General features: G+C 41.7%; 1 protein-coding gene across 2 annotated transcripts in view; it reads right to left on the bottom strand.

The window, feature by feature from the left end:
• FRAS1 (Fraser extracellular matrix complex subunit 1) overlaps positions 1–13,628 on the bottom strand; it is a 431,436-nt gene that overhangs the window by 395,940 nt on the left and 21,868 nt on the right. For both annotated transcript variants that reach the window (XM_075606876.1, XM_075606883.1), the window contains exon 2: positions 11,984–12,015. In XM_075606876.1, the coding sequence (XP_075462991.1) occupies positions 11,984–12,015 (32 nt within the window). The remainder of the gene's footprint in view (positions 1–11,983; positions 12,016–13,628) is intronic.

Here is a 13,628-nt window from a genome sequence, read left to right as displayed (position 1 = left end):
GAAACAAAAAGGGATTACCTATTTAGTCCCTAAACAAAATCAAAAATATGATGATAAGCATTGTAATTTAGCTTTTATCTCACAATATCATTCAGCTTCCAGAGAAGTAATGATGAGAACAAATTGGTTTATTCTCAAAAGCGACCTTGTACTTGAGGAAATTATTCCAAATAGTTCCCAATGTGTTTATAGGGGAAGTAAGAGTATGTACTGTATGTATGTATGTATGTCTTTATTTATATAGCACCATTAATGTAGTAATACACGTGACAATCATATAAATAACAAATAATACAAATAACAGATCATGGGAATAAGTGCTTCAGACACAAAAGTAAAATTTCGGAAGAGGAGTCCCTGCTCCGAAGAGCTTACAATCTAATTTGTAGGTAGGAAGAACATACATAGACAGTAGGAGGGCATTCAGGTAAGTGCGTCTGCAGGGGGCCAAGCTTCATGTATCATATGTATAGTATTATCCACGCTGCTACTCATATGCTTCTTTAAGCAATTGTGTCTTAAGGTGGGTCTTAAAGGTGGATAGAGAGGGTGCTAGTCGGGTACTGAGGGGAAGGGAATTCCATAGGTGTGGGGCAGAAAGTGAAAAAGGTTTAAGGTGAAAGAGGGCTTTAGATAAAAAGGGGGTAGAGAGAAGACATCCTTGAGCAGAACACACGAGTCGGGATGAAAAGATATTTGTGTCAGATCTTTTTTGGACAGAGATAATAGTATCCCAGGAGGTATATATTTCCTTCCACCTAAACCACGAGGATGTTTAAAATGTGGAAAGAGTAAAATGTGCAAAATGTGCAAATTTGAAATGCAAACATTTTGTTTTAAAAATGTGTCGAACTAAATGTTTTTATATGAATTAATTTGTGAACTGACAATCAAAATTTGTGATTTCTGTGGTGAACTGCAGCTGTGGAATGAAATATATTGGACACACAATACGTAATTTTAAACAATAAATCTATGAGCATATCCATGCAATAGAAAAAATTAAGCTATCGTACAGTATGCTGCAGCTGCCCATTTTTTGGAAAAATATAGTGGGGATAAATCAGTTTTAACGTTTACAGCAGTGATGCACTGAGTAAATGTGTACATGATGTACCAGTGCTTTTTCAGCTACCTGGAAATTACTCGGACCTGGCAGCAGGGGGCTGGAACCGGCGCCGGGGTAAGTGCCGTGTTCTGCACTTTGTTCCCTCTGTCCTCCTCTTGGAGAACGGCAGGAGCAGAGCAGCTGAAAACTAGAAGACTTGGGCTAAGGCCCCGCTTCACGCGCCCGCACGGCCGCCTTGCTTGCCGGCGGCGCGTGCAATTCACTGCACCGCGATCTGCGGTCTGCAGTGACATTTTTCCGGCGCGGGGGGCGGGCGTGGCCAAAACGAGTGGGGGGGGGGCGCGGCCATGACGTGAGGGGGCGGGACCATCACACAGACACAAACATAAACAGCGCAGCACTGCAGACAGCCCCTCAGCCCTACGCACACACAGGCACACTCAGGCACACTCAGGCACACTCAGGCAACTCAGGCACACTCAGGCACACACAGGCACACACAGGCACACACAGGCACACTCAGGCACACTCAGGCAACTCAGGCACACTCAGGCACACACAGGCACACACAGGCACACACAGGCACACTCAGTCACACTCAGGCACACTCAGGCAACTCAGGCACACTCAGGCACACACAGGCACACACAGGCACACACAGGCAGGCACAAATACACACAAGGGAAATCGGAGCGGGGGGATCGGAGCAGGGGGGGGGAATCGGATTGGCTGCTGGGATCCAATCTGTGATTGGTTCCCTTGCATGCCACGTGACGCGGCACTTGCCGAAACCACAAGCTCCTTGTAGCTCCGCCTGGCTGACGCGTCACAGCACGCAGTCAGCCACGCCAGAGGGAGCCAGCGGGGACCTCCAGACTGGAGGAAAGGAGCTGGTGGCCCGCGGCCGCGTGCGCCGCCAGCCGCAGCGGGACCAAAGCCCTACCTGCAGCCGGCGGCGGTGGGTGAGGAAGACCGCTGCGGAGGGTAAGGAGAACCGTGGCAACATCGTGGGAGCAGCGGCAGATATCGTGGTGGCGGTGGCAGCAGAAGACGTCCTTGTTGAGCTGGAGAGAGCAGCGGAACACATCACAGCTGATGCTAGTGGGAGCCGGGGAACATGTGACCGGAGCAGGAGCGTTCCTATTGGACAGCCGGGGAGGAGCGTTCCTATTGGACAGCCGGGGAGGAGCGTTCCTATTGGACAGCCGGGGAGGAGCGTTCCTGTTGGACAGCCGGGGAGGAGCGTTCCTATTGGACAGCCGGGGAGGAGCTGGCAAAATTTCTAATTTTCTCCGGGTACCCGTTTTTTGTAAAAAAAAAAAAAAAAAAAAAAAAGAGGGGTCGGTACAACACTAGTTTACAGCCATAGAATTGGTCAAGGCAGGTCCAAGAGGAGGTAACAATTACAAAGGGAAGCTTTCAACAATAACATTAGATACATTTGAACCAAAGGGTTTCTTTAATGTTTATTGTATGATGAAGTTGCTTCCTTTGATTTCAAACACTCTTGCATTTGGTTCACCCTAATTACTTATTTAAGATCATTGGATAGTGACACATGGTTTTGTTAATAACTTTATTTCATATAGCGCTTTTCTCCCAATGGGACTCAAAGCACTTACAATCTATGTTTTTGGTGCCTGAGGCAAAGGGAGATAAAGTGATTTACCCAAGGTCATAAGGATTGGACACCGGGATTTGAACCAGGTTTCCCTGATTCAAACTCGGTGTCGTTATCAGATTCAGTGTATTTACTCACTCAGCCGCTGCTTCTCCCCTATATGTTATAGGGTATAAAGGAAAATGACAGGAGTGGAGATGTTACAACAACCCTTGAGAAAGTCCTATGGGAGAAACGCATTGGGCGAGTATGTCTGTAGATTTTTGTAATCTCTCAGCACTTACTTTACAGCATGCCGAAAAATTATAGCTATGGGGAGTCCGATCTGGAAGTATTGACCTCTCACAGCAATGTTATGGCAGGCACTGTCTGCAGAGCTGCAGCTTTTTGCTTTTTCAGCCACAGCCCTTGAAACACTAAGTCCTGATAGATATATATATATATACATCCATTGTTAGGCATTTATTCCTGCCCCCTTTAGTCAGCTGCGTAATGCTGGCGCAGATAAATCCTGTCCCGCTCCTCTTTTTACATTGGAATCTGGTTATTAGCACAAGAGAGGAGCAGGGCAGTATTTATCCGCACTGTCATTAAACAGCTAAAAGAGCAGGGTGGAGCTATATTCTGGGGGGAGCAACGTCCCCACTCCCTCTCGCTCCGTGGAGAGAGGGAGACCAGATTGCTGGGACCACTTGTTAACGACCAATATCTTAGAGTTAATTAGGTATTACAAACGTGGTACTTTTACCAAAAATTTAACCATAAACTACACCAAAAGCTTGTTATAATTTCACACATTTAAATCATGGTCACCAGCTCATTTTGGCCTTCTTGCCCACTCCCGCGCCGACGCAACTGGGAAGTTACAATTGTGAATTAGATATGTTCAACATAGATGGTTATTTATTAAATGAATGGTTAAATGATCATTTTCACCAAAGGCAGTGCTTATCCAATAATGATATACAGTAAACCTGGGAAAGTGGAAAAGATTGGAGGAGGCGGTACTGTAGTTTGTAAAAGCTTGTCCCAGGATGACAGGTTTTAGCTTGATACAGTAATTAGCGATCCGAGGGATAAAACAATGGTTTGAGCTGAAAAGTGTCTACATTTTCAATGCCTCCCTGGCAGCTCATACTGCAGATGTGTCGCTCAGACAGGGGTGAAACAGACAAACACGCTCAAACATATTACTACAGCATATCATACATCACTGTAATATATCAATCATTTTACCATATCAGTATGCAAACACAATACAGTGATACAAAGTCAAAAAAGTAAGTAATGTATTTCAGGCGCTGGGGAGGCTCGCGCAGATAAAAATATCGCGGTTCAGCTCCGGGGCATGTAGTACGAGGAAATAAAAAAAAAGAAGGTCACCAAAAAAGAGCAGCGCAAACTGCTGCTTTATATAGATTTAAGCTTCAAATAAAGCAATAAAAATCCCATTGGTTTTTACTTGCAGCAAACTAAGCCAGGTATTAGATACTTGATATTTTATAGCACAGCTATTTTGACCAACTCTTCTAACCACAGACCTAATACAGCTGTGCAGCATGCATGACCAATGTGACCATGAAAACTCCACTTAACTATAACGCCACTTTTGCAGCTTGGAGACTTTGACAAATAGCCCTCTTAAGTTGAGTTTAAGTTATGATTAACGTAGCATTTGAAGGTATTCAAAATGGACATTTCCGTCATTCTTGTGAAAGTGCTTTAAAACTGGTCAGTGGAAATGTTACATTGCATTGTTTCACATTACGATACATGTACTTTTGTACCCTCTAATGAACGTTTTTCAATGCTATCCTTGAATCACTCCATGTTCTGAATAGAAACACATCCTAAAATATGTTAGAAATGGTGGCGATGTTGCGCTGCTAAATACCTTAATTTTGTTTTAAACAGCAGTTTATGGGCTCTTGATCCACAAAGCTTTGTTAAATCAGGGCTCATAACATGACTTTACCTAAAACAAGAACGGACGTTTTCTTCCCTGAGGTTAACACGATTTCTCAAAGATTATTATATGCAAAGACAAAAGGCGTTCTACTGTACATCTCATTAACACAGGCTTTAATGTTATTGTAATATAAAATAAAAAAAAGGAAGTAAGTATTATCCAATACAACAGAACTCATTTATTTAAAAAATAAAAATATATATCTATGTAGGATATTGCTTTGATTGCTCCTTTAACAGAGTTTTGTTGATTTGGGTCTGTGTTGTAAAGTTAGATTACATCATTGTTGCTTTATTACGGTGAACCCTTCAACGTGGGTTTGCCTGCCTCATGGCTCTTTCAGATCTCAAGGTGTCACGCCCCTCGTAGGAACGAGCAGGTCTTACCTTTCATTTTTATGTGTTCAAGCAAAAGACAAATGCCCAGGAGAAAACTGGGACACAGTAGCTGTTTAAAAGAATTAGCAACTCTGTGAATTGCCAGAAGCTGCAATTAAATAACCAGATGTCTTATTTTATTGAAATAAATACCATTTTAGAGGGGTATTAGCATAATTCTCTACAAATAGGAAGAAATCTTTCTGTGAACAGGTCCCAAATGCCCGATTGAAATATATTAGTATTTGCTTTCTTTGCTGTGTAGATTATGGGTACAGTCTGATGTGCACAACATCTTCATATGCATTTTCCTCCCAGTACATTCAGAAATGCCAAGAGCACCCGACATTTAGAAACATGTATGATGCTACTAGGAATTTAAAAAATATATACTCTATGTGGTAATGCAATTAAACATATTTCAATGGATGTATGGATTTAAAAGGTGTAAAATAATTTTGCAGCTTGTCTGTTTGATTTCCGTAGCAGACAAACTTCAGGGGATATGAATCAAGCATGGGGAAAAAACATTTTCATCCTGCATCAATGTATCACGGTACCTAGCTCTGCCTTTGCACCAAGTGCATCAGCTGGAGATGTGTAGAATGCCAGTACTGTAATGTGCGTTCAGGAAGAGATACAAGGCACAAATATTATAATGGGATGTACCAAATTATTCTCCGCCATGCATGGTTATTTCTCATTCTACTAGTGTATGTATGTATATATGTCTTTATTTATATAGAGCCATCCAGGTACATAGCATTTCAGAGCAGCGATACACGTGAAATGATAATAGAACACATAATGGGAATAAGCGCTTCAGTCATGACAGCAACACTAGGAAAGTGAGTCCCTGCCCCGAAGAGCTTACAATCTACGTGTAGTGTAAAAAAAACCTCTGCTACCTCTTTGGTTGTATAAGCCTCCCTGGTTACTATTTGTCTAGAAAAAAAAACGAATACTGTAATTGTGCTGAAATCGACTTTTCTTCGTTCCATTGTCTTAACATACCACCCTATATTATTTTCGTTTTTTTTTTAACTTTAACAACTTTATTTAATTATTCGTTTATTTCATTATTTCACAATTATCAAGATCTCAGGAAAACGTGATCAACTGCTGTATGTTTCCATTGTGAAAATATTACATCATAAACTGGGTGCCAGTCTTAGGCCTCGTCCAGGGTTGCTGCTTGCTGGCGGAGGCGCGCTGTGGCGCGCTTCCGCTCGGCACTGAGCCCCTACAGCCGCAATTAGAGCGGCTTTAGTAGGGGCTCGTCTGCGCTTCCGCAAGCGCGCGGAAGCGTAAGTCTTAGCAGATTTTTACATTTCAGCGCTCGCCGGAGCGCAGGGCCGGTCACGTGAGCGGTTCGCCCAATGAGTGAGAACCAGCTCCGTGACATCACTGGCACGCCCCCTGACGGCGCGCTGTCTAAGGCCAGCGAAGCACCCGCTTTTCCTGAGTCTCAGCACGCCAGTGGGGAGCTTGGCCGAGGCCTTAGAATAACATGGGCCACCAGAGATTGCCATTGAGATCATGGCAGCCAAACACAATGAAAACCGTCAATAACTACTTCATCTTTTGGGAAGTTCTGGAAAAGAGAGTGAAAGGTCCAGCTTTGAGAAACTTCATTCCACATGCATTTTGACGGGGCTTTAACAAGCATCATGAAAGACCAATGATCTGATATATTAACAACATCACGAAACTATGACAAGTCACTTATATTGCAGTATATACAAAGAAGAGCAGAATATCTCTCTATGTTCAAGCCCTGCAGCAAATCCTCATTGTCCTTGAATTCATCTTTTTATCAACAAAGATCAGACTGTAAATACTATAGAGAGGAATTCATTGGATCTGTAGGTCTGCAATGTGAATGTATAGTGACAGTACTGTGTAATAAAACAAAGGCACTTGCCCTGCATGCCCATACATAGCCAAGTGTTCCCCTTAATTACATCATGAAATTGCAGTGGAATTTTCCACTGTGGTTTTACAAGGCGCAGCACAGCTGATACTGTTACCTCCCTCAAGGCAAAAAGAACATGTACTAAACAATGCCCCCTGAAGTCTGATATGAACTATATCCCTTATATATCCTGGAGACAGCTGTTTCAGTGTGTTATCTGTATTCTTTTCATGTTCTGTTCTTTTTTGACCAACTTGCGAGTTAGATGCTTCAGTAGATTAACATATAGCTCCCCTCTCCAGATGTGGTTATTAGATGATCATACATTGTAGTTCAGACAGCAAACTTCTAACAGCATATATATATATAACTTGCGTGACGATCCTAAACAGGTTGATATGAATGCAGTTACATGAGGGATTGCTATGTCTATTAGGAAGAAGCAGACAGTGGCACTTTAGAGGTGAGGTTTTCGAACGTTTATTGAACCAAGATTAAAGCTATAAAAAGACCGTTCTCAAGTTAGAAATGACGTATAATTAGATAAAGCGACAAACAAATAATAATGAACTTGAGGTTGACTTCAAATGTGAGTCACAATATCAGTTATCCTAGTTTTAATCTGGTCCACATTTTACTATGTTTAGTTGAATTTGGTTGTTAAGAGAGGCACGGATCCACAACACGGTGCTAAGCGTTAGCACGCCTTTACTCCCATTCGTTTGAATAGGAACTGAGGCGTGTTAATGCTTAGCACCGTGTTGTGGATCTGGGCCTAAAACTGTAACTTTAAAATGGGCAGTACAGGATACTAAAGGGTTTGTTCTCTTTAGTGTTTTATTACATTGTGTTATCCTTGTTAGTCCGAACTCAATTGTGCAAAGATCAGTGAGCTTTCCAATAGTAAATTATATATTTTTTATTTGGTCTTAAAGAATATATTTTTAAGAAAAGCCCCGGAGCAATGATCGCATGCTCAGGTTTAACTGCACAGCTTCACATATTATTTTGTCTGCCTCTCTGCTTTTTTACTTGGTAAAAATAATCTGTAGAGCATTACTGCTTAACCTGAGAAAGGGACATTGCTCCTGAGAGACTAATTTAATCCAAGTAAAGAACGGTATCACTAATCAATGTGCTCACATCCTTTTTTTTTTTTAACAATTGTTGGGATCCACATATGATGGCTGCCTTGATAGCTATAGGGTTATTTTCTTTGATAAAAGCTATTACTATCTGTTTTATTTATGTCGTATTGCTATTATGATTGAAAAAAACTAATGTTTTGTAAATGATGAAAATTTAGATTTTGGGTAACTTTAGGTAATTCATGCTTATTAAAGATACAGTATGAACAGGTGTAAAGTGTCTCTGTAATTAGAAAAAGAAAAAAAATCAAAGGTAAACTTGTTTCTAGTCACATGAAAAAGTTGATTTAACTAAGATGTATAATAGGGACATTGAAATATAAAACATTTATCCAGTGCAGCAGTCATTTCCCAGGATTGTAATGGGGAAAGATAAAAGGTGCTTGAACATGGAATTATGAATGTGGTTATCTTGCGTGACCTTTTATGGTTCTCTAAAGAGTAGATCTGCTTAAAGCAGCAAAATGTGAAAAATCCAATATTTTTTTTTTAATAAATCAGTTCTGTCGTATTAGATAATACGGTCTGCTTTTTTATGTTTATTTGTTTATTTATTTATAAAATGTATTACCAGGAAGAATACATTGACAGTTACCTCTCGTTTTCAAGAACTCCTAATTCCATTATTTTCTTTTTTTTTGTAAAGTCATATCCACTTCCTATTTTGAAACAGGCTCTGACACACACCTTTTTAAGCTCTGCAGTTTGGCAACAAAGTATCACAAACAGATATGTTGCTGTGTCCAGGGCCACAGACATGGGCGGAGAGCCGGGACAAGTTTTCCTTGCCCGGTGGCTGCGGTGGGCCCAGCTGCTGGTCTTCTAGTTGGAGCCAGGCCTGACTCTCCCGAGCTGCGGGCCTCCCTCACTTACAGTCCCACAGCGAGCTTCTGACCCTGGTGCGTGACGGGCCTCTCGGACGTCGGTGCATGCCGGAAGCAAGCTGGGCCCAGCTTCTGGCACGTTCTGGCATGAGAGAGAGGCCCGGCGCACGCTGTAGGTCACGCATGCGCAGAAGCGGCCTCTGTGGACCACGCATGTGCAGAGGCGGCCACACACACACACAACCACTCTTATTAGAGGATTTCCCATGAGTATAAATATAGTAGTGCAAAAAGCAAAATGTTAATTAAAAAAAAAAAAGCGTGTGTGTCGAGCACGTGCGTTCTATATGTCAAACTTCTTTGGGTTTTGTCATTGAAATTGTGTTTTGATTGTTATGATTTATATTGAATGAAAGACTTTTGAGAGTAACGGCATTTTGATACTGTACTTTACAATCCAAAATATATGTATCTTATTTTAGTTATCATAGTCAATTATATCATGTATTCCAAGTGATCGTATTCAAATTTCAACACAAAAATAAATAAAATAAATTATACTCTCAAATCTCTTTCATTGAATTAAAAACATCACCATCGTAAATACAATTTCTGTGATTTTACAATGTGCGTGCTCAGCACACACAACTTTTTTATATAAGTATTTGGGGGGTGGGGTAGATTTATATATATTTGGGGGGAGAAATACATGCGAGGCGGGGAAGGATTGAGCGAGTGGGGAAATTGATGGAGGGGGGGAGAGTGAGAGGTGAGAGGTGGTGAGTGAGGAAGAGAGGGAGTGAGACGGAGGGGAGAGAAAGACATGGGAAGAGGGGGTGGGAATAGAGGGAGCTCGCATGCTGTGAAATGGGGGGCGCACAAGACCGCCGACACGGGGGGCAGTCGTAACACTAGTTCTGGGCCCCGTCAAGTCTGTCTGCGGCCCTGGCTGTGTCCCCAGCAGCAGACTGTCTATTACGCTGAAAGCTGTAACAATTTGTTACAGTATGTAACATTATTTTACTAAGTGTATCAGCTGCAGCATTTCAGAGACTGCAGCAAGCACAGAAGGCGGCCATTTCGTTAAGCACACAATCAGGATTTTGACAAATTTAAAACAGGAGCTCCAAACGATTACCAGCTTAGGTAAGAGTGCAGAATTAGGCCACGTGCGACGGCGACGCGACGGATGACGTCACCCGCGAAAGTTGCATTTCGCTTTGCAGCGACGTCGCAAGCGACCTGGCCATTGATTGGTTCAGAGGCTGTCACATGTGGCGACAGCCTCTGAAAAATCAAATTTGACCAGCTTCCAAATTTCGCACCGCCACGTCGCGTCGCGCTTACTGTAAGCGGCAATACATTTGTTTTGCCACGCCGTCACTATAAGCGCAGCCTTATACATTGTCACATGCTTTACATATGCAAATAAGAAAAAATGGGGAATGTGGTAGTGCAGCGTTAAAGGAGCAGAGCAGGGCCACTTCACAGCTTATGCAGGATTTTCAAGGAGTAAAAGCAATTGTCTGCGTAACACCTTTGCTACAATTTGTAACAGCTGTCTCACAAAGTTTATTATGTGTTTGAAATGTAGGACCGAATTCCCAACTAAACAGCACGAAAGCGAATAAATGGAACTGCTGTAATAGTCTAATTAGGACTCGCTTGTGCCTAAGCCGGGCTACTGTCAATCCGCAAATGTTGTGACTATTTAGAAATTAAATTAGAAGACTAAGATGGGATATGATTACTATTTACAGTTATATTCAAGGTCAATACAGGAAACTTTCTAAGGAACTTTACATGCCACGGGCAGTACAAAAGACGCGGGGTGATTCCTTAAAGTTGGAGGAAATGAGATTTCACCAGCAACAAAGGAAAGGGGTATTTACAGTAAGGGCAGTTACAATGTGTAATGCATTACCCATGGAGACTGTGATAGCAGATACAATAGATATCTTCAGCAACAACAAAAGTTGGACATCTTTTTTTAAACATATGGTGTACAAGGGATATGCAGTACCAAATAAGTAAACATGGGAAGGGTGTTGATCCAGGGAGAAATTTGATTGCCATTACTGGAGTCAGCAAGGAATTGTTTCCCCTTATGAAACATCATTGGCAAATATTTCACTGGGGTTTATGTTTGCCTTCTTCTGGATCAATATAAACACAAATATAGGATGAGCGTCTCAGTCAATTAAATGTAATATACATTGAACTTGACGGAGATAGGTCTTTTTAAAAACTCCTCCACTGTGTAACTGCTGTGGGTACTGTATGCACAATGGCGTCCCCTCTGCAAGATCAGAGGTTAAGAAAAGGTAGTATGTGTTCCGCATTCCCTTTTTGGAACCGTCTGTCAGATACTCTCAAAGTCCTCTGAAAATTGAGCAATGTAACTGATAATTCAGTCCCCTGCACTTCTCTGGTGTGGATGCCCTCATATTGCTATCTCACTGTATTTCTCTGGGTGAAATATTTATTTAATAAAGAAATAAATGTTCAGGAAACGAATATCCATCAAATTGATGATCAGGAGGAAAAACTAACCATGATGGCCAATGCATCTGATAATGATAAACCATGTGAAAGACAGAAAGAATACATCGACGAGTAGGAATAAGACAGAGAAAATGCACCCCTTGTACTGGGTTGAAAATCAAGCATTTTTTGTAAATCTTTGGCTTAAGCCGAGAGAGCACATCATTGTTCTGTGCTTCTGTTGGCAAGCTTGTTTTTTCGCCAGTGTTCATCTTGACCTGTTTGCAGATATCAAGTACTAGCATGCAGAAAAATGCTTACTCTTTAAAACACTCGACTAGCATCCAGTGTAAAGTTAAAAAAAAAAAAAATCAAACCGTTAAGAACATAAATACCATTTTTTGTAACAAGCCTTCAAAATACTACAAATGCCCACTGGAGACTTTGAATTCTTAAATATTAAAAACATGTGCAGTTTTCCTACTTAAACTCATGTACAATGTAACAAGAGAAATTGCATTACAACATGACAGCAGCAAAGCTTTGATTCAATAGCTCATATAAAAATGGACTTACCGCAAATAGAGAACCCTGATAGACACAGGCTCCTGTGGGACAAGGAAAAGGGAAACAAAATGAGTTACTGAGAATATTACAGGGAGTGAATACAGTATGCTACCTTTTTTGATATGCCCACTGAAGGACTATGCTAGATATGGTCCAATATGTAGCATTTGCTCTCCGGAGCAGGGATTATGTCTTGAGATTATGTCTAAAGCGCTTACTCCTACGATGTATCCTATTATTGTATCATGTGTATTACTGTAAAGCGCTATGCATATGGTACTATACAAATAAAGATATACATTCATTCTTCTCTCCTTAAGTAGCAAAGCAGCAACCCCCCACCCCCCCAGAAGCCATTATGATGTTAGAATCTTTTAAAATAGTGATAACAATGATAATTGTCTTCATTTCTTGATTCCTAGCATCTAAGGTTACATGGTCATCTTTAGACTGCGTGGGGCTCTGTGAAGAGCTACATTTTTACCTCCTGGGACACACACACACACACACACACACACACACTGTGTGTGTATGTATGTATGTATGTATATATATATTTAACTAAGAAAAAGAAAAAGTAGGGTCAAAGAGGTGCACTCAAACACTGAATAATGAAAAATAGAAAAAAATGGACTTTATTAGCAAAAAGTATAAAAAAAACACATAAAACAGACCCACACAGATCGTATGACAAATCACTATGTGACACAGCGTAGAAACACCAAAGAGGTACAATAGGTCTGGTAAGAACCAAAACAAGATAACAATATATTATTGCAAATATAGCATAACAGAACCAAGGGAAAAAATAATTTTTCCCCAAGTAGTGTGACTAAGATCGGCCGATCCAATGCAATAGATAATGATTAATATGAATGGTAAGTAAATCCAGACCACAGAAAAAATATATAATGAATATACATAAACCTCTTAATAATGGTGAAAGATGGTAAGACACATAGCAAATGCAAAAAAATTAGACCCTATAATGTGCTGCAAGTCAGATCTGTATCATGATGCCCTGACTAAGCTGCACATATGGAGTAAGCAGCAGGAGAGAAAAATCCAAATATTGCACTAATAGCACTCATGTAAAATCCCCAGAGATGCAAAGCTCAAAGGTAATGAGCAAAAGTTCTATGAGAATAGCCCAAGGACATAGAGCACCTCAGATAGATAATGTGCAGGGCTCCCGGAAGAAGCCTTTTTGTCGAAACGGACGTAGGAGCAGAGCTGTGACAGCACCCCCACCACCCTGTGACCCGTGTGCAACACCAGACTGCCTGAGATCCTCCTCTGTGATGTCGCTGATGCCATAAACATGAGACTTTGGTCTGTATTACAGGACTTTCTTGCTGCCTTACTGTGAGATGCTGGGACTTATCACAGGACTCCCTCAGTGCCCTGCACATTATTAAGCCCGCGGAAGCGTAGGTCTTAGGAACATTTTAAATTTTCGCGCTTGCCGGAGCGGAGGACCGGTCACGTGAGCGTTTCGCCCAATGAGGGCGAACCAGCTCTGTGACGTCATTGGCCCGCCCCCCCACATGCCCCCGGACGGCGTGCGGTCTAAAGCCAGGGAAAGCACCCGCTTTCCCTCAGCCTCCGTGCGCCTCAGCACGCAATCAGTAACCATGGACGAAGCCTTATATGG

This window comes from Ascaphus truei, chromosome 1 (genome assembly GCF_040206685.1).
Source record: "Ascaphus truei isolate aAscTru1 chromosome 1, aAscTru1.hap1, whole genome shotgun sequence".
Classification (NCBI taxonomy): domain Eukaryota; kingdom Metazoa; phylum Chordata; class Amphibia; order Anura; family Ascaphidae; genus Ascaphus; species Ascaphus truei.
The sequence above is the reverse complement of the archived record's forward strand: the minus strand, read 5'-3'. Positions and strand labels throughout refer to the sequence as shown.